Source organism: Brassica napus, chromosome C6 (assembly GCF_020379485.1).
Source record: "Brassica napus cultivar Da-Ae chromosome C6, Da-Ae, whole genome shotgun sequence".
Lineage (NCBI taxonomy): Eukaryota > Viridiplantae > Streptophyta > Magnoliopsida > Brassicales > Brassicaceae > Brassica > Brassica napus.
In genome coordinates, this window is record NC_063449.1 from 23,553,639 (window position 1) to 23,575,508 (window position 21,870).

The 21,870-nt window shown below is 36.6% G+C and overlaps 4 protein-coding genes across 5 annotated transcripts; 1 reads left to right on the forward strand and 3 right to left on the reverse strand.

The window, feature by feature from the left end:
- Positions 1–171: 171 nt before the first annotated feature.
- LOC111211063 (protein ABIL4) lies at positions 172–2,235 on the reverse strand. The gene is made up of 9 exons (XM_022711923.2): positions 1,788–2,235; positions 1,588–1,670; positions 1,360–1,510; positions 1,171–1,273; positions 1,004–1,075; positions 867–912; positions 706–776; positions 521–612; positions 172–423 (listed from the first exon to the last, which is right to left on the reverse strand). The coding sequence occupies exons 1-9, from the start codon at positions 1,884–1,886 to the stop codon at positions 277–279; spliced, it is 864 nt and encodes a 287-aa protein (XP_022567644.1). The 5' UTR covers positions 1,887–2,235; the 3' UTR covers positions 172–276.
- An 11,089-nt stretch (positions 2,236–13,324) lies between these two features.
- On the forward strand, positions 13,325–14,973 carry LOC106366720 (B2 protein). The gene is made up of 2 exons (XM_048761021.1): positions 13,325–14,476; positions 14,570–14,973. The coding sequence occupies exons 1-2, from the start codon at positions 13,517–13,519 to the stop codon at positions 14,609–14,611; spliced, it is 1,002 nt and encodes a 333-aa protein (XP_048616978.1). The 5' UTR covers positions 13,325–13,516; the 3' UTR covers positions 14,612–14,973.
- Positions 14,974–15,903: 930 nt separating this feature from the next.
- Positions 15,904–16,868, reverse strand: BNAC06G13920D. Its single transcript, XM_048761022.1, has 2 exons — positions 16,459–16,868; positions 15,904–16,325 (listed from the first exon to the last, which is right to left on the reverse strand). Exons 1-2 carry the CDS (start codon positions 16,677–16,679, stop codon positions 16,100–16,102), a joined length of 447 nt encoding a protein of 148 aa, XP_048616979.1. The 5' UTR covers positions 16,680–16,868; the 3' UTR covers positions 15,904–16,099.
- Positions 16,869–16,930: 62 nt separating this feature from the next.
- Positions 16,931–21,005, reverse strand: LOC106366717 (phragmoplastin DRP1A). 2 transcript variants are annotated; one of them, XM_013806378.3, is made up of 16 exons: positions 20,679–21,005; positions 20,361–20,424; positions 20,162–20,269; positions 19,986–20,087; positions 19,853–19,903; positions 19,668–19,729; positions 19,442–19,532; positions 19,292–19,356; positions 18,887–19,081; positions 18,659–18,778; positions 18,509–18,579; positions 18,139–18,364; positions 17,974–18,024; positions 17,660–17,888; positions 17,421–17,560; positions 16,931–17,355 (listed from the first exon to the last, which is right to left on the reverse strand). In XM_013806378.3, the coding sequence occupies exons 1-16, from the start codon at positions 20,805–20,807 to the stop codon at positions 17,227–17,229; spliced, it is 1,833 nt and encodes a 610-aa protein (XP_013661832.1). In that variant the 5' UTR covers positions 20,808–21,005; the 3' UTR covers positions 16,931–17,226. The 2 variants fall into 2 exon arrangements, with proteins under 2 accessions (XP_013661832.1, XP_048616977.1); XM_048761020.1 differs by having other exon boundaries at positions 20,176–20,269; positions 20,679–21,004.
- Positions 21,006–21,870: the final 865 nt, after the last annotated feature.

Sequence of the window (21,870 nt, forward strand, 5' to 3'; positions counted from 1 at the left end):
ATAAAATAAATTTTATTTATTCGAAGATCACAATCAACTACAAGTAACTGATTGACTCTATCTACTCTAAAGTCAAAGCTAGCTAGAGAGAATGTACAATGAAGTGAAGAAACTTAACTAGTCTGTACGTTTCTATGAAAATCTAACCACACCATTTTGAACCAAAGCATCTAAAGAAGACTAAGGATAACCAATTATTACTCTCTCCTTAATTCACATGTTTTTGTGCAATCTTAAGAATGAACATTATAAAATGTAAAATACAAAGCGATGGATTTAGTTTCTGGACTTGCTGCTCATACTCATCAGTGCCTTGAGCATCAGACTCTTCTTACCCTTTCTCAATGAAGATTTTTGCTTTATCTCCACTATCTCTCTACTTGTCGACAAAGATATTGCTCTTTCTGGTTCCGGTAACAACGCCTTTCATAATCATATCACAGAAACACACAGATCAGAAAATAATTATAAATGTTGATGAAAAATGAATGAATATTTCAAATATACAAGTGTTAATTACCAGTATTCTTGGCTGGCCTGGAGAGCTTGAGTGTTTCAGTTGAGATCCTGAACGTAAGAGAGGAAATCTCTTTGGAGAGTTTCCTCTTTCACCTGCAATATTCACACACACACACACGCTTTACTTGTCTGCAATCTGAGAAAATCCAAACTAGAGAGAGATAGCATTTGCTTAGTTGTTTGTACTGTTTGGTGTTCTGTTGTTGCTGATGTTGTTGTTGTGTAAGAAGGAGAAGCTTCCTGTCTTATAAGCTTTTCTGCATTCGACCAACCAATAATCCGGTTTACAAAACAATTAAAACCAGAGACAGCAGAAGTTGAAGATCAAAATCAAGATAAGATTCTACCTTGCAGTAGTAATTGGGTGGTTTTCTAGTATTGTTGATCGAACAGCTTTCAGGAATTTTTCAGAAGAATGATTCAGATATCACAAAAAACATAACCAAATCAAACTAGTGGGATACAAGATAACATATCTAATTACCATTCTTGAACCTATGCGAGTCATCTCCTGCAGAGAAACTTGTGCCTCTTCCACGTTCACCTCTTCCATGTTCTTGTATACAAAGAATATATGTGATAAAACATTTTATTATCAGATTGATAGAGAGTTGGAATGGATACAAAAAGTTGGGGGTAAAAGGGGTATACGAGGGAAGAAGTAACGCTTATGATGGCGAGGAGGAGATTGAATGAGAAAGAAATGCTGAGAAGTCCCACTCTTCCCCATGTACTCTCTGCATAATTTCATCCTCTACAACAAAACACAATGTCATAATGTGAGAGTTGTGTTGTCTTCATTAGAGTTTGAAAAGATTCAGTGATTACTACTTAGCTTACTTGTTCGAGAGAAGATAAACGAAGATGAGTAGTGGAGAAATGGGCTGAATCATCAGAGAGAAAAGAGTTGAATTTATCAGAGACAGAACCAAGATGATCCACTGTGTTCACTACTGCTTTGGCTGCATACTCTTTCAACGTCTCTATCACCCTATATCATCATTCATTCATTTCCTCTCAGAAAAATTCACACTTACTTTGCAGAATATTTTTTAAAAAGATGATTACGTTTCTTTGTGTTCTTCTTTGCCATAAGATGTTTCGAAGTACTCAGCAGCTGAGTATAACTGTTTCCGCAAGTTCTTTAAATCCTTTTAAAAGAACACAAAAACAAGAGAGAAGATGAATCTTGAATTAATAGAGAAACAAGTTAAAAAAAATCAGAAAATCCAAATATACGGTTGGGGAAAGAGAGAGAATGATCAAATCTTGAGAGTTTGTGAGAATTGAAGAGTCTGCTGCATGAAGAGTTCATCATGATTGGAAGACTGATGAAGAACGATGGCCAAAGATGTAGAGCTCTCCATTTGTGTTCCGATTTTAATGAGAGGAGGAAGATAATGGAGTAAGTAAGTAAGAGAGAGAGATCCAAGTGGAGCCACTGCAAGACTCTTTAACACATTCCATACCTTCTTCTCAAGTTTAATTATTTTCCTATTTAATTGCTAATTATTTCAGGGAGAATCAAATTTTAATTTCTTTCCAAGGACCAATATAAACAAATTTATGACTGGTTACGCGCGGATGAGAGTTTTAACAAAAGTCCAAAGCAGCCGACAAATCCAACATAACGAGCCGGATAAATGCATTTAGGCCACATGATAATACTACTTTTTAATCTTTTATCAACTAATAACAATTATTTTAAGCGTTAATGATGGGAGACATTATAGAAAAATACACAAGTCAGGAAAAAATGAAGGAAAGTGTTAGTTGGAAAATAATGGAGAGCAGAAAGTAGAGAATAATTATTTTAACATTTTGGTAAGGGAAGTTTACTAAAATGACACATTAATTGTGTTATTATTAGAATGACTCATATTTTTCGAAAATTATTAAAATATTTTTCTGGTCGAAATTACCTTTACACATAGTTATAACAAAAAAAACATTACCAAAATGTCATTAATATTTAATCGACGGCAGATTTGTTTTCAAAAAAATAAATCTATCGACTAATAAGTCTGTTTATAAAATCTGTGTAGAAAAAAAAACTACCGTTAAAGTGGTGGTAGACTTTTTAGAAAACGTCAGATTTGTTCACACGACAGATTTAATTGTCAGATTTGATTAGAAAACAGATTTTTAAGAATATGTCTATCGAATAAGGTAGCAGATTTGTTCTAAATGGTAGATTTATGTGGTCAACTTATTTTCTTCTAGATCGATTTATTTTTTGTGTTCGACTTATTTTCTTAAGGCAGATTTATATATCCGATTTAAAATTGTTGACAGACTTTTTGTTTATGTGGTGGCAGACTTTTTGTTTATGTTCCGACAGATTTATTAACGAATATATGGGTTTATGTACACCAATTTCAATTTCGACCCGGTTTACTAATAATTCTGAATCTGGTTTATTTTTTAGGTTAATTAAACTCAGAATTAGGGAAAAATTTGTAGTTGTCGTCATCTCTTTCATCCCTCTTTTCTTCTTTTTTCAAGTTGTTTCTTTTCATGGTAGTTTAATCACTTGTTGCAATCCTTATTGCTTGGAGAAACATGGATCACATCATTCTCGTCTGCGGAAAGTGGAAATTTGAAAGAAAAAAAAAGTGGTTATTTGAAGTGGATAATGATCAAGGTAGTAAATTACTTGCAGCTAACGGGGAAACTAGATATGAAGATTTTGTGAAAATCATATATGAGGATTACGAAGTTGATTTCGCAGAACACGAGTTGGAGCTAACGTACGTTTTGCCAAAACGTAACCTGGTCAAGGAAAACCTCGATACCCCTCCTGTGAAAGTAAGAAACGATAGGCAATTTCATGGATTTTTGTGTCTTCACAAAGTCGAAAATGTTAGACTCTGTGTAGAGTTTAAACTGAAGAAAAAAAGGTTGAAGAAGCTAGCAAAGAACCAGAAGAAACCCTGCAAAAAGATGACTCATTGTCGGCAGAGGATGAAGATACGGATGAAGACAATGATCGATTTAATTACTGCGACGATTTTGATGGAGCAACGTCTGATGACGAAAACTTTACCTCATATGGGTTTCCGCCAGACCAAGTACAAAAGATTCAGGGATCTCCTACAAAGATGATTTATGCCACAGTCCTAAAGACAAAAAAAGGAGATTGTACGCATAATAGGTTCGACTTGAGCTCTTTCAAACCGGAAGTGGGGCAGAGTTTTGAATCAAAAGATGCATTGGCGACACGTCTGAAGATCTGTTCAGTTGTCCACAAATTCGATTTTGATGTGGATAAATCTACCCGTACGCTGTGGTTTGTAAAATGTTGGTTAAAAGGATGTACGTGGAAGCTTAAAGCTACACCAGTAGGTGAATCTTCAAGGTTCACAATCCGAGTATATGTAGATGAACATTCCTGCTCAGTAACAGAGCGTTCGTCTCGTTCTCGACAAGCCACTCTTGAAATTCTTGGCCTCTTGTACAAAGACTATATTGGTGGGGTTGATCGAACTATTTTGCCACGTCATGTTGAAAATGCTATGAACATGAGCTTCAGAATCAAGGTTTGTTGACTACGTTTTTACATTGAATCTAATGTCTTATCTGACCTTACTTGTTTTTGACTTGGTTGCTGTTTATTGTATATCGCAGATGGATTACTGGAAATCTCATCGTACACTTATAGTTGCTAGAGATCTCGTAATGGGTTCATCGGAGAATGGATATGAGGAGTTACCTTCTTACCTGCACAAGATTAGAATGGCAAATCCTGGGACTTTAGCTCGACTGGAAGTTGATGCAAACAATAGATTTAAGTACTTATTCCTTGCATTCAGCGCTAGCATTACTGGCTTCCCATTTATGAGAAAGGTTGTGGTGGTTGTTGGTACTTTCTTGCAAGGAAAATACAAAGGAACGCTTCTCATTGCAACATCACAGGATGGTAATTTTTAGATATTTTCGATAGCATTTGATGTGGTTGACACAGAGAATGATGAATCATGGACATGGTTCTTCCGTCAACTCAGCCATGTGATACCCGATGATGAAGGATTGGCATTAATTTCTGACAGGCACAAGTCAATAAGGAAGACAATTTCAGTGGTCTATCCATTGGCTAGCACGGGAATTTACACGTACCACTTATATAAGAACATCTTGTTACGGTACAGAGGACGTGATCTGTTTGGTTTGGTTAAAAAAGTTTCGTACTCTTTTAGGTTAGCTGACTTTGAAGCAAGCTTCGAGACGATTAAAGGGTTAAATCCAGATTTACATGCATATTTGGAACGTGCTGATGTGTGCAAGTGGGCTCGAGCGCATTTTAGAGGTGATAGATATAACATCCTTACAAGTAACATAGCTGAATCCATAAACAGAGCTTTGTCAGATGTGAGAAGCTTGCCAATTGTTCCCCTTTTAGAGTCTATCCGATTAATGATGACACGTTGGTTTGCAACAAGAAAACATGATGCTGACTTGATGAAAACTTCTCTGACTCGTGGTCTGGAGAAGTTGTTGGAGGTAATATATGTATAATCAAGTTTTGTATTTCGGTAGACTATTTTCTAATCTAAAAACTTTACAATTTTCAGGGCCGTATAACTATTGCTAATCTATTAAAGGTTCAAGCTATCGACATTCATCAGTCACAAGTGATGGGAGTCTCATCTTTACATGTTGTAAGCCTTAAGGAAAAAACATGTTCTTGCCGTAGATTTGATTTGAAGAAACTACCATGTGCTCATGCTATAGCTGCTGCGGAAGCTGGAAAGATATCACGTATATCACTTTGTCACAATTACTATCGGATGCAGTACCTTTACAATGCATATTTCACTCCTGTTATGCCCAATGCTGATATTACAATTCCAGAAGAAGTTGCAAAGAGAATCTGTTTACCGCCTGATGTCCGCCAACCACCGGGAAGACCAAAAAAATCAAGACATAAATCTATTTTGGAGAAAGTTGCAGACAAGAAGCGGCCAAAGAAGGAACACACATCTAGAATTTGTAACCATGTGGGACACAATTCTACAACATGTCCTCTTAAGTGATGAGTATTCGATTTAGTATGAGGATTTGGTAGTTAAATTTTATTTTGGTTGGTGCTACATTTGTTGGTATACTCTTTTGGTGTTTCGTTACATTTTATGTCTCATATTAACGTGATAGACGTTTTATTTTCAATCCACGTACGTCTGTAGTTAGCAACCAAATATATATAAGATTTAGCAGCCATATGATTTAGATACATCTGAATTCTTTGTAAAACCTGCATAATTATACATCCATCAATGCATAAACCAAACTATTATACATCCATCATTCATAAAGCCAAAAAGGAACAAGTTATACATCCGTCTAAAGCCAAAAACCAGCAAGTTATACATCTGTCATTCAGTAACCGAAAAAACAAAACAAAAAACTAATTTATTCGGCTGTCTTAGTCACCTCCTCATAGATATCTGCCGCCAAATTTGATCGCAATGGTGTTATAATCTGATCATTCAAGCCATCAAAGTTACGTTCAAGAGCTAGACATTCGATGTACATCAAAGAGTACACACCGCAATCTCCTGGGTCCTCATTTTGGGGGATCTTCTTGTGCCTAAACGAACTGTTTTTCACTTTTCGTTCTCGTTTTAGCAGGCAGCATCTTGTTAAGCAATGCCGGTATCATTCTCAAGAAAGGCCGACACACCTCTTTCATCTCCTTATCACTCACATGTGTGCAAATACTATCATAGACATGAATTTTCGCCTTCTGCAGATCGATGCGTAGAGCAACCCAGTGATCTCTGTTAACATGGTGGCAGAGGAAAAGATCGTCGACGTCAACAATCCACTTATTACCCGTGACAAAATCAGCCAGGTGTTCTCCATTTAAAGCCATGATGTACATTTCTGACAACTCAGTCATGTTCTGGTCCCAGTTCTTGTAGTCGTTCACCCATGAGTTCACAAACCCAGTGAGACAGAAATGCAATTCGAGAAGAGGAATACAGAGACTGTTCTTGCCTGGACCGTCTGTGAAACATAAGCATTGCTGCTGCAATGTGCTAAGACATGAAACAATTCACAGTCTGCAACCAGCCATAGTTTAATATTCTTGTCATGGAAAATCAGAAATTAAACTTACGGAGTCATGCAACCAGCCATAGTTTTTTGTTGGCCAATCATCTCTAGGTATCATTAACTTCAAGAAAAATCCAGCACTTTCATCTCCAACACCAGGCTCCTTTGCTTCCCTACAAAGAAGAAAAATAAATTATTAGACTATATCGAAATAAGAAGCAAGGATGTACAAGAGGAAACTTACAAATCAGACTTGATGAAGTCCAAAACTTTATGCAGTTTCTCTGCCTCCACCTTAGCTAATGGGTCATAAGGTTCCTTCGAGACTTTCTCACCAGTTATAATACGCTTCACTGTTGAATTTCCAACAAACGGCAAACTTGAGTCTTTGTCAACTGAGGCTTGCGTATGCGTGTAGGCTCCTTCAAATTTGAAGCAAGTGCTTCCAACACCGCCCTACATTTTACATTCTTCTCCCACTGTAGATGATTTTCCAAATCTTTTGACGATATGGATTCATCATTTAGTTGTGGGATCTCGAAGGCCTTCTCTTGCTTCACTCTTCTTAGTGGAATTCCAGCTTTCTTCTCAGTCTTTATCACCTCCTTGTTCGTAAGATTATGTGTGCTATCCATCGTCTTCTTATCTTTTTTCTCCTTCTTCACAACACAATCAACTGGCAATCCATCTTGTGAAGTGATCTACTTCTGAACAATCCATGACTGAGTAATAGATGGTGAGAATTAGTAAAAAAATATTTTTTAAAAAATTACAAGAACAAATGATAAAGAATCGTACCAAGTCATTGCTACAAGCACCATCATCCTCATCCTCATACGCCTTGGAGGTGGCGACATCAGGAGCAATGTTCACACCAGCGTTGTTTTTACTATCATTTATTTGTGCCTCCAATTTCGCAATCTGCTTCTGTAAGTCAGAATCATATACTCGCAGTCTAGCTTCCACCTTAGAGTCAATAGTAGCATCTAATGCTTTAGTCACCTTGTCAGCTACACTAACATCGATGCCTTCTACTTTGGCAGTGAGGATTTTAAGCAATCCAGCTAACCCACTTATGGCAACGTTGTGGGCTGCAACCTTCATATGCATAGACAAAACAAAACCATGACATTAACAAAATAAAAAAAAAACATTTTTCTATTACTAACTACAAGAACATTTTGTACATACCATATCAGATGCTTCACCTCCATCAGCAGGTTCTTTGTCTTTTCTTCGCTTAGTAGAAGGGCTCTGGTTTGGAACAACAGATGCGGCAACACCATATTTTCTCTTCTCGCATTTGGTAGTTGGCATCGCATCCCAAAACTTCTCATTTAGCTGACCATTAAAGATGTCTTTTATCATGTTTCCAGATCAGTATAGATTTTATCATTGTCCCACTTCGGATATATATCCTCCACTGGCTTCATAATCATATGCCTCACACGAACCTGCAAAGTAATATACAAGATTAGTAAGACACAAAATTTAAATGGAAGAAATACTACTTGTGTTTATACCTTTAGATACTTTCTCTTTTCTTGGGCACAAAAATCTGAGAAGTTTATACGCGTACGAGATCCCTCCATGACAGAAGAGGAACATCAGCTATTCAGCTCCCTCAATCCGATTCCCATATATTTCCCCTAAACCAGGGACAAACTCATAAATCCATATTAAGAGCGCATGAACACAACCGTGAAGTGTGTAACTCTTCTTTGCTTCATATGTGAGTACTTTAATGGACTCAACAAGGCTGCTAAATCCAACACGACCCCATGGATATCGCTGGAAAGCTGCAGTGTCCATCACCCTTTTAGCACAATGCAAAGGAATTCTGCTGTTGCTTGAAATGCCAAAAATGTCAATGGATAGCAGACACAACAAACCAATCATCACTCGCTTCGCTCGAGGCCAGTTTCTGCAAATCGGGAATATGGCTTGTAACACGAGCAATGTAGGTCCATCTGATGTCGGAACGTTCATCTCCAGCCAAAACTCTTGATGATCCACATCCCAAACGTCATGCTTGTCGAAAGGATCACAATTCAGACATGTAATCTCTCCAAACTCATACAAAGAGAAACGCAATGGCATAGAATCATCTATCAAAGACCAAATCTCATGACTGCTCTCGATTGCCAATTGATTGGCAAGGAAATGGTGAACAACTTTCGCAGACCAAATATAATGCAGCTCTTTAAGCTTCACAATAACTCCAATAGCTGATTCCCTCAACTCAGACCAAACATCTTCCCCAAGTTCTTCTCTCACGGTTTGAATGTTGGAGAGATAACAACTATGGTTCATGCTCCTACTCTGAACTGGGGTTTTTCCAACCTCATACAGACGACGAGGATACTTTCTCATACCTGAAGAAGAAATCGTACCTGAAAAATAAAGCACTTAACAAGTTACTTTCTTCTCTAGGAACAATCTCCGATCAACTGTCATAACCAAACTTTAATTACAGGAAAAAAAAAGTCTCGAGAATTTAAAGTGAAAGAATGTTGAAATTAGGATTTAGGGTTTTGGAAATTAAACATCCCAATCAAATTATATATGTTCAAGAAATGTAATAACTACTGGGAATTGGATTGATTTAGCACTTACAATTGAAATTGGGATTTAGGTTTACACAAAAGAAAGAAGATGGCGACTTGAAGAGGAGGTAACAACGGTGGCTGTGACGGAGGAGTTGTCGACGGCGGCTATGACGTAGGAGATGTTGTCGGAGTGGGATAGGGATGACAGCGACTCTTGATCGGAGATTGTTCCTGTCCTATGTCGATGTCGTCGTGAGAGAGAGACCCGTCAAAACCAAGGTTTGTTTCTATTTCTTTTTTTTTCGATTTTTTTTTTCAAATTTAACATATATTTTCCAATTTTTTAATTTATTTATGTGGCAATTTTGTAGTTAATCAAGTTAGTAATGGGCTTTTAGTAAATTTGCTTACACCTCATTTTAGTCTAGTAATTTAAATTTAATATGAGTTATTCTAGTAATTTTTAGATGAATGTGAGTTAGTCTAGGTAATTTCTCTTTTGTTAATTAAAGGAGAAAACAACTTCACAACAATTTTTCAATCTGTTGTCCCTTTCTTGATATAAAAATAAATTGAATGAATACCGAAAATAATACAAAAAGTAGAGAATACATAAGTGTGAATGCAAAAGTTGGGGGGACGGACACACACTACATAGATATAGGAATCAAAATTCAATCACGGACTCCATTTAATGGGTGTGTGTTGCCTTTATGATATAGGGGCTAAAGGATCGAGCATGTGAAGTGATATCTAAGTTTGCATTATAACCAGACGACAAAAAACACCCAAAAATTATTGAATTGCAGGTCACGAGAGACAGTAACCATTAGCTAAAAATCCAATGATTCACTTCTTTTGGGGGGGGGGGGGGGGGGGGGGATAATGAAAAGTTTATGAAACTATCCCAAAAAAGGGAGGATACGGAAGGATAAATAATCTTGTTTAACACGGTATCTCCTTGCACGGTGTAGTTTCTTTGGTTTCCTGGAACACAACCATCGCCTGGTAAGAAAAAAATCATGGAGGATAAGACAATGAAGATCGTCTCAAATCATGTTCAAGAAAAAATATTAACTATATATTTAACAGTGAAATGAAATAATTTTAAAAGTTAATAGTTTTATAATCATATATATTTGAGGTTTTTCTTCGAATTATAAATTATATTTATAAGAATACATTAAAAATTGAAATTTTAAACCAAATTTATATATTTAGTTTGAATTTTTTTTTAATATATTTTTATTTTTAGATTCGAGTCTTGTTCGACCGCTCCACTAACACGTGCTATTAGACGATCCTGGTTCCAGGTGGTTCCAGGTGGAGGTGGTGGGTATAAGACAAGATTCACGTACAAATGAGAAAGAGCAATAGTCAATTCGTGAGGAGGTGCATTGAGGGTGTATTCTCAAACAGAGATATGGAACGTGTCAAAAATTAGTTTCAACTTTCAAGTTAGGTTCTAAACCAGCTAGTAAACCCTAAACCACTATGTTGAGCAGAGTATAGCCAGTCCATGCAACAAGCCTTGATAATTTACGGTTTGATCATAGTACCGTGGCAATTTTTTTATAGAAAATCAAACAGATAGTTGAAGCCGGATACCTTGAGGTGAGACAAGAGCTTAGTGCAGGTAGGTAGGTAGGGTATCGAAATCCATCCCCGCCTGGCCGCCTTGAACCCCTCTCGAACTGCTGCTAGACCTCCGTTAGTTGTGGTTCTTGTGGAATCCATCTCTTCCTCCCAGAGTCGATGTGAATGAATATAAAATAATTACTCTTTGCCTTTTTTTTCTCTATTGAGTAGGTCTGATAAGTGAATCTAAGGAATGCTAAAACTTATGGGCTTTAAAATAGCCCAATAGAAGCTTCCGGGTACAATCTAATAGTACGTATTACTGCCGGTCACACTGGCCTTCGTCGGTATCATTAACATTAATAGTAGCAGTATCCTATAAAACAATATACTACAGAAACCGTATGTTTTTACAAAAATGTTTAATAGGATGATTGGTATATCAGTATAAATATGTTATCTAAAACTATTATAAAAATTAGTATATAATATATAATATATTTATTTTTAATAAATATATTTCTAATATATATATATATACACATAAATATATTAACATATAAAATTAAAAAGATATATAATTAATTTATTTTATTTAATAATTTAAAAATTATGTTTATACCGGAAAATATTATTTTAAAATAATTTTTATAATTAAAATATCTATTTTTAAAATTAATTTTTCACATTTAAAATAAATTAAATTATATAAATTAAATTATACAAATTAAATGATATTTTAAATGTGAAATACTATTTTAAAATTTTTATTGTAAATTAATTTTAGAAATAAAATTTTATTTTCTGGATATAAAAATAATTTTATGATATTATTAAATAAAATAAATAAATTATATATTTTTCTTAATTTTATAAATTATAAATGTAAATATTCTTATAAAAATTCTATTTGAGAGCATCGGATTGAGAGCATTCGGAAAATATTAGCATTTAATAAATGTTTTTTAAAATACTTTTTTAACGACAAGTTCTGCCAATCAAGGCCACTGTCTCTCGAAACTTGTTTTGCTTGAACAGAGCACTCTCTCTCTCTCTCTCATTCGTCAACGCGTTTTTGTGAGACTTTAGAAGAAAAAAAATTGGTCTGGTCCACGAAACCTTAGCCTATAAGACAAATCAACTCAATTTATAGAAAGTTTACAAACGAATATTTTATAATATAAGAAAAAATCTATATATTTTATTAGGACTTTCTTCCCTCTCTCTCTCATGGATAATCAATCATCAACCACGTCAAGTTTCAAAATACTGTAGTTCTTCTAGACCGCGTCTATCTAACTACTACCTGCCGCCTTTGCACTCACTCCTTCAAATTTATCTTTGAAAACCAAATATCATTTATTTTACTAAATTAAACAAAAATACGACTTATAAGTTATAACTCTGGTCATGTGGAAGCACTATCGCCTAGTGATCAAAGTTTAAAGACTTTTACACCCAAATCTGGGGTTCGAATTCCAGACGACACAATTTCTATAGAAAAAAGTCTGAATTTCAATTTCCGAAGAAAACGAATTATGCAGAAAATTAAGAAAAAATGCTTACAAGAGATCTTCAGTATGGTACAAAAAGTACCGTCGGAAATAGATTTCATAGGGCTTTAAAAATATCGTCTATGTAAGGTTTCTCATAATTTGTAATAACATAATTTACCAGACAAAAAAAATTATAACTCTAGGCAATTTTGCTTTTTTTTTTTTTTTTGATTTATCCGTATTCAAATTAGACTAGTTTTGGCTTCAATTGGTGACTATGTAATAAATGAAATGAATGACAAAAAGCATGAACAAACTTTCATTTAATGAATTGAATTAGAAAAGAAAAATTGAACAAAGAGAAAAAATGTAACGAAAGAATTGAACGAATATTAAACATGAATGGTAGATAAAAAAAAAAATTATGAACTTATGTTTTCATATTTTAATAGATATAATAAGCATTAAAGTACACGCACAATGAAACCATGAAGTTTTAAACTTCTTATACAAGTTAACTTTCTAACCTAAATATGTCAAAACACCACACAAATGATCTATATTTAACAAGTGCCCTAGAAAAGTCAGTAAATCAATTTAATTATACGAAAACATGCATAAGAGAGATTGTTTTGGCTAGGAAAACTCAAACGAAAAATAAAACACAGTAAATAGATTGTTTTGGGTGCATGGTGGAGTTAAATTGATATTGGGTATCTTGCGCCAGTTTAAGAATTATCTTCATTTTTTATTTTGTTTTTTATGTTTTAAAAATTTCCACTTGTTCCTCGTCAAATTTAGAGGAAGAAATATTTCTTCATGAATTCCCAAATATATGAGGAAAATAAAAGAATATAATGGGATCTATGTATTAACAATTTGACAAAAATTTCAACTGAATTGGTAACATTTTTAAGGAATAACAAATTCATCATATTTTTTTCCCAAAGAATGGGTTACCAATCGAAGCTTTGTTTCCTAGTAAACCAAATATTGTTTTAGCAAAAAAGAAAAACAAAACATTTTATTTTTTTCTAATCTACTTTGTCAGATTCACACGCAACCTTGGGGGAAATTAAAATAAATAAATGAAAAAGGTGGTTTTCACTTTCCAGGAAATTTCGTAGTTGAAAGATGAATATAAATAAGATGATAAACTCCCTCGTTCCAATGAAAACCTTACAAATTTTCAACACACCAAATCTTTTGTTACTTATTTCTCACCAAAACTTGTCTACTTAACAAGCCTCCCAAATCTCACAATTTCATTCACGAGTCGGATCTGTAATATCGTAGAAAAACACGCACACAAAAGTCATCATGGATAATAACAATAATCAACAAACGTTTTGGCAGTTCAGCGATCAATTGAGAGTCCAGACGCCGCACAATCTTTCCTTAAACGACTCCATCTGGAGCACCTACAAACGCACCGACGACCGTCGAAACTTCGACATCTCCGCCGACAAAAACCCCATCCAGTATCCGAATCATAACAACAACAATAACGCTTCTTCCGACAACAACAACAACAACGCTGCTAGCTGGAACACCTGGAAGTCGAGCTCCAACGGTTTCGGACCCATCGGCTCAAAACCGACATCCAACAACGTCAACTTCAACCACGCCGACAAATTCAGCAGCTGGAAATTCAACTCCGACGTCAACGGCGATTTCAACAAGGGCATCTATTCCTCCTCTCCCAAGAGCTATGGCTTAAATTTCAAGAACAAGGGGATCATCGATGAGGATCATCATCAGATCCCCCAGAAAGCAGGAGGAGGAGGGAAGAAGAACAGGAAGAATCACAATCATCAGAAGAATAATAACAACAACAAGGAAGATGATCACAAGAACAACAACGACAAGAGGTTTAAGACTCTTCCTCCCGCGGAGGCTCTTCCCAGGAACGAGACCATCGGTGGTTACATCTTCGTCTGCAACAACGACACCATGGAGGAGAATCTCAAGCGCCAGCTTTTCGGTTTGCCTCCCAGATACAGGGACTCCGTCAGAGCCATCACTCCCGGTCTTCCCCTCTTCCTCTACAACTACTCCACTCACCAGCTTCACGGTATTTACCAGGCCGCTAGCTTTGGTGGAACCAACATTGAGCTCACCGCCTTTGAAGACAAGAAATGCCCTGGCGAGTCTCGGTTCCCTGCTCAGGTGAGGGCCATCACGAGGAAAGTTTGTTTGCCACTCGAAGAAGATTCCTTCCGTCCCATTCTCCACCACTACGACGGCCCTAAGTTCCGCCTCGAACTCACCGTCCCTGAGGTTTGTTTTAAAACACTTCTTGATGACGAACAAGATTCTTTCTCTTTTTAAGTTTCTGGTTCTGTTGATTAATGTTGATGATTTTCTTTGCAGGTTCTTTCTCTATTGGACATTTTTGCTGAGCAAAACCCTTGAATTCGTTGGGTTGGGATTTAAAAATACAACAACAACATGAAGACAGACTAAAGTTCCCTTTCATCATATCCAGAAAGAGATATTTATACATATCATCTCTATATATGAGGAGTATTATTAGTAATTGCATCAAGAAAATGGTACTAGTCTCTATACAGTTTTCGGGTTTATTTTCTATAATGTTTACCAAGAGAGGATGTCTTAAATTAGATAGGAGATGGCCTTTATATTTGCGTGGGTGAGATGAACAAAACAAATCATATCTTTCACTTTGTGTTTGTGTATAGTAAATAAAGTTTCATGTGTTCCACCCAAAACTGGCGTAAATGAGAAGTTGATCCACGTATGTATTTATTACAATATTTGCTCTTCTTCTATTCCCATAACCCCATCTATAATATTCATAGCTATTTGCATTTTGGCTAATACTACAGTTCGAAACAAATGAATAATGAATTAATTTGGTTGTTCTTAATACATTTTCTGTAATATCTTGTATCAATTGAATCCAACTTTGTGAAAGAGTTGTTTCTGTATGTAAAATTTTCCATGAAGCGACCATTTAGGGAAAAACAATTTAAAAATAAATAAGAAGTTAACAAAACAGGAACACGGAAAGAGAGAAAGATCAGTTGAAACATCAAATTGACAAGTTATCAGTCTAGACTCTAGAGAAAGGAAAACGCGTTAAGAAAAATGGTAATATTTTTTTTTAAGTGGAACATGACAGTTGTTCAAAAAAAAAAAAGTGGAACATGACATCGAGAGAAGATACAATTGTTGTATTTTTTTCGTTGGTCGGCAATAACTTTTTGTTCTTTTGTGCGAGATTCTGACCATGTAACCAATCAGGGAGAAATTGTCAGGAGCATCATTAAAAAAGAAAGGAAAGAGAAGGCAACGTGGAGAGATTAGATAATGTTTGTTGTCGGAAAAGAAGACTTTCGAACCATGTGTATGGTGCTTCGTGTTTTGTCTCAGTGTTGGTTCACACTTGCCTTGAACGCATGGAATGTATTCGTCTCTTATAAACCGTGCATGCACTGATGCACGTGTGTGTGTTTTGTACGCCATGGGCTAAGTTTGGGCTTGGGTCTTTTAGCTTTACATATAACGCAATCCACAAATCACCAACATTGACGGAAAGTCTTTGAATGGAAACTTTCTTGATTACAAATGAGAAAAGTGAAAGATCTTTCTTGGTTTGCACTTAAGACTTTTGACTATTTCACTTGCTGCGACTTTAGGTGAAATTTTGTTTTGGGGATGCAAAAGAAAAACACAATCCAAGATAGAAGCAAAGCAAGAGATCATTGCTCTGCAAGACAGTCTCAAACAACTATTTAAACATCATTTGTGCAAAATTCTATTTAAACATTTACTTTGTAATGTTACATAAGACTTTCTCTAAATTGAAAATCTGAATATGTTTCAATAGTCCAATTAAAAACTGGTATATGTTTGCAATTTTTTACCTGAGCCATAAAGCTAGGAATCGGTGGAGGATTTAGAGTCACCGCGACCAAAGGCAACCTCATCCATGCTCTGCCCTATGCGGCGGTATCTACCTCCGGCCTCAACGAAACCGGGACAAGGCCGGTAAGCCTTAATGGGCCACCAACCGAAGCCAGGGACAGTGGCAATGCCTCCTTGAATCCGTCCGTCGCCGTTGCAACCATTCTCCTTCACCTCCTTCCCGCATCCGCTGCAACCACTGTATTCATATTCCCGAGGTTAGTTTTAGTGTCTATAGCTAGAGACCAAAAGATGCTTACAATCTAGCAATTGATATATCATTTTTGGCTAAACACCAGACCGCAGTTACATTATTTAGACAATTCACGTACCTGAATGTAAGGCCATCTTTGTCGTCGCCTTCATCAGTCTCTACGACGGGAATCTGGGAAGAAGAAGATAGTGGACGACGATGAGGATGATGCTTTGAATAGAATATGAGACTGTTCGAGCTTAACGATGGTTGATAGAGCCATGGGTTTGGTTTGTGACTACCATTGTTGTTAAGGATGAAACAAAAACGTGTTGACATCGAAGAAATGGAACTCGCCATCTCTCTCTCTCTCTCTCTGAGCTGAAGAATGGAGAGAGAGAGAGAGTCTGAAATGATGATATAATGAATGGCCACAAACTATCGAAAAGGCAGCAAAACGCATTGCTATCGAAAACCAAATCATTTTCTCGGTTCTTTGGGTCTGGTCCGGTTTATTCTCTCCTTGACGGTCAACGCTCTTTGAACCACAACAGAACAACACAAGGGAAGAAGAAGAGTCTGAAGAAGCAGTTTATAATACACCATAGAAGGAAAAAAGAAGAAGATATTTCTGGCAAATAATAAAAGGATTTTAATCACACAAAGAGATTGAAATTCCCCTCTACATAACAAATCAAATATATTCCATACATCAAGAGCTCAAGCATATTGAATGATGGCCAAAAACGAACACAAACAAAAGAGGCAGCAAAACAAACGTTGTGATGTAGTAGTAAAACGACATGGTATGATATCGTCTTCCAGGGAAGATCGTCTTATACAACCTAAATGTCTCTTCCGGGTCTGGACCCAGCAAAACAGTCGCCATGTGATGATGATGCTCGTTTCACTTGGACCAAGCCACTGCGTCGATCTCCGATTGAGCAGCTCGGTACAACTCCAGCCTCTTAGATATGGCGCTTCGTCTCTCCATAATCGCCGGATCCTCGTTCAAAAGTGACGATAGCCTCTTCATCTGTTGGAAATGCAGTCATTAGTTTAGCCATATGTTAGTTTCACTTAAGACAGGAGAGAACTTACGTCCATGGTACCGAGCTCAGCAAAGAAATGGTCGAGGAGGCTGCGCTTGGCTTCTCGGACTTGGCAGTAGACAATGGACTTGGGGATTGAATTCCGCAGTCCAGCGCAGACCATGTTCACGTAAGACAGAACATTGGATCCTATTCCCCGATGTTAAAAGGTTGTGTGTGTGAGATACAAGAAATAAAAGATACCGCAGCAGAATCATAACATATATAAAGGATATGCTTTTGACTTACCGATTCGTCTGAGATAGGAATCGTTGTAACGGTCGAAAATGGAGTGCGTGGGGTTACCACCCTTCTCAACATCTTGGGGAAGCTTCCTGAAGAAATCAACAGTGAGGTAACTGCACTCCATGTCCACCAGCTGCAGTGTTGCTTTCTTACTTCCATCCCGCATTTTGTCCAACGACTCTATGGCCGCGTTTGTCACCTCCACTCTCAATGCTGGGTATTGCTTTAATTCCTGCACATGTTCAACCCGTCTATATCATTGGACCCGAGTGAATATGTCGTTGTATATATATTACTAAAAGAGGAAGAGAACGTACCACCGTCTCGTTCACAGACTTGTGAACCAGATCCTTCAATATCGCATGAACCTGGTAATATTAAAACCACGCAAAGAAAATAATAAGAGAGAGACGCTTATTGCCTGTTTTCTTTGTAAGGTTACTGATTCAATTTATATTAAAGACGCAAGTCAGAGCAGGTACAGTGTCAACAGATGCTTCAGCAGGGCCTCGGATGGATACTATAGAAGACTCAATGAGACGACGGTAACCTTGCTCAGGAGCAATCAAGTGAGGCTGGTAACCGTCAGCCTCAGTAACCAGCTTGCGGATGTTGTCCATTGCTAGCTGCTTGTCAAATTGAAGTCTCTTCAGAGCCGCCGGAAGCTGGTTATCAAACACGTTATACACCTTTTCTCCACCAGCACGCCTGTGTCATCATCAACCACAGGCACATAATTGTAACACTACATTTTTTACTGATAAATTGGTTAAGAGTCATATCAACTCAGACACTATAACAACTCATGTTTAATTTTATAAACATTAGCAGTAAAAAATGGCAAAAACATACACTCCATCAAGATGCTCCTTGAAAATTTGATCGAAAAGCCGACATATCTCCATTATTGAGTACAACTTCCCCTGCACCAAAACAGTAATTAAATAATAAACATTGATATCTAGTAATACAAAATGAAGGACAAAAAATACACAATCTTACCCCAGCATCAGCTGCAATAGGCTTTCCAAGGCGACTAAGTTCAGATTCCAGCTCTAACACTGTTTTGTTAATAAGCGACTGGATGCCTGGAATTCTTGACTTGATCACATGTTCTAGATGCTGTTCAAACAACAACAACAACAAAAAGTGTTGAAGTTAGACTCTGTTTCAACCGCAAAAGATGGTGGTTCTATATAGAAGCTACATCATTCTCGTGATAGCCCTTACCTTGGAGAGCATCTTTGCTAAATGCTCGGAACCCATTTTATGTGCAAGGTGCCTATACTCTGTAGTATTGGAGAAGTACTCCCTCTCTCTTCTCCGAGCCGCAATCATGTCCACATTCTTGTTAATATCTGCTTGGGAGCGGTTGACAACACCAACCCATGGATATTTCAGCTTAAAAGATTTCCCTTCAAGAATCTGAGCAAAAAAAAACATCATTTGGTAAGTAGCAGTGAACACAATAACCGTTGATGAGAAAACATATAGTACTATGTTACTACAGAAATTAGGAAGATGTGGCTCGAACATCATATCACAAGTCTATTTCCAAAAAAAAAAAACGTTACGCATTTCATGCTAAGTAATTACAGCTTATAGAATAGCATTTATCAGGGTAACGCAACTTACTTCCACTGCATCGGTCCCCTTGTCCATAAGATCGATCTTTGTCAAGACACCAAATGTTCTCTCCGCTGTAAAGATTACAAAGAGTATAACATGACCACATAACGCGTCGGGTATCTTTGCTGGAAAATGAATGGTTTGCAAAATAGTTACCAGATGGATCAACTTCACGGGAAATTTTAATTGCGTCAGAGGTAGCAAGATCTTGGTTTGCAGGTGAAATTGCCAAAATGATGCAGTTGGGCTGCAAGGCAATTTGATTAAAAACATAAAACAGAAAAAAAAAAAAAAAAGCTATGCATTACTCAACCAACATTAAAGTGGCAATAAGCTGTCGATTAAATCTAAAAGGGTCTGCGACTAAAGGATTTGTTATTACCTTTTCAATGTAGGACCGGACCATGTTTTCAATGTCCTTCACTATACTTTCAGATTGTCCCTCTGTATCAACCAAAAGAAACTTGTTGTGTCATGCTAAATTACATATGGTAAAGAATAAAGTCTAATGCCTCATGCTCCATAGCTAGAGAAATAGACCTAAACTCCAGAGTAAATGCGACTTACCAACAGCAACTTTTGTGAGCCCTGGAAGATCAATCAGTGTCAAGTTGACAACTGCACACATGATAAGAAGTTTAGAAAATGACATTCCAAGAAAAAGGAAAAAGCGAATAAAATTAGAAAGTGGCATCCTAACCATTGGGAGAGTAAATGCTAAGGTGAATGGGAACGCTAGAAATGGCCTTGCTGCGTCCGGTCTCCCTGTCAGTCTCATCTTGAATCTCCTTCCTCACAGCAGCTATAGAGGTCATTAAGGTAAGCAAGAATAGGAGAAGGTGAAGCTCAAAGGACAAATGAGACAATTGCACCAACCAAAATCAGTGAACCTTTTCCTGGGGAGGTGAAGAAACTCAGCATACTCCCGCGCTCCGTCATCAATTTTTTGCAACTGTAAGACAAGTGGCCTTCGGGTAACGATACCTAACACAAAGTATCCCACAAATGCATTATTATTTTTTGGTTTCACACAAGCGATTTCAAATATAAAACTAGGCAGAGAAAGTGTGGTTACCAGACCCACGGGGTAAAAAGTCCTTTCCTACGATGCTCTCCAGGACTGAAGACTTCCCTGAGCTCTATAAAGGCAACAAAGGAAATCGAATGCGTGATTGTAAATATACACTTGATAAAACCAATTCATATGACAACAATATCCAAGTCAAACCCAAGTCCACACTCCACAATACCAAACGGCTTGCAAAGCTAACACATGGTACAGGCTCTACGATCAAATATATATATATATATATATATATATAGGTGAAAACCAAGTTTAGGCCAAATCCATATCACGAATGTTGCAAATCCTTAGGGGAATCGAGATTTAAACCTGACCACCGACGACGGCAATGGCAGGCAAGGAATCCCAGAGAGTAGGTAGGGCGCTAGAGTCTCCATGGTCTCCCAGAGCCGTGCAAGCTCTCTGTATCTTGTTTACTAGAGATATCAGATTCTCCATCTTCCTCTTTTCTCCTTAAGGCTGCGTTGATGATACGGTAGCTGCTACAGTAGATCTGATATCTCCGCCGGATGATTTTACACCGGTGGGAATAGATCTGCGACGGTGAGCAACTGGGCGAGAGAGAGGGATTTTGAATTTGCGTCGACGACGAAAAAAGAATTTTGTTTGGTTTGGGTCTTTTGATTAAAAATTAAGTAAAGGGACGAACGCGATTTATATAAGCCAAGGAAGGGGTTTTTCTTTTACCAACGGGCTTGGTTTTGGTCTTTGCACAAAAGTAACAAGTGAAACGGCTTGGCGTTTTCTTCAGTTCTTCAAAGACGACAGACACCTAGAGGACTTTACGAGTGTAATGGCATGGCGTTTACTTCGATTCTTTAGAGACGACGTGGTGTTCCTCTTACGTAAACGTAATATAATACATTCGTCCATAAGTATTTTTTTGGTAATTTTGTCCCTAAGTTGTTTGTGTGGAGAGAGCTAATTAGTTATTAAACATACATAGGCCTGCACAAAACATTCTCGTAAAATTTTTACTTGATTTGATTAGTTATCATTTTAGATTCAAAGTGAAAAATCCGGATATTTGTAATTTTATGAAAAAAATAAATACTTTGATAAAAAAATACTAATATGCATTATTCGTAAAAAAATGATATAAATCACATATACTAATACATTTAGAACCGGATATTTGATTTGATCCCTTATATACATATATTTATATATAAATTATATCATTATTATATTTTATTAGAATTTTGAAATAAATAAATTTAAAAAAATATATATTATTTTAGATTTTTAAAATTTATTATATTTATAGATTGAAATTGGATATCTGATTTAAAATATAAAATTTTCTGCATATCGAGACATTAAGTATCCTAGTAACTATGAATCAGATTAGATAATGAATTATTTAAACGAAATGGATCGGAACAAGAATATTTTTAAAAATCCAGATATTCGAAACATATACTTGATTGTGTAAACTACACGATTGTTTCATGGGATCAACTTAATCAGGTCAATTAATTTTTTTAAAAAAAAGAAACAA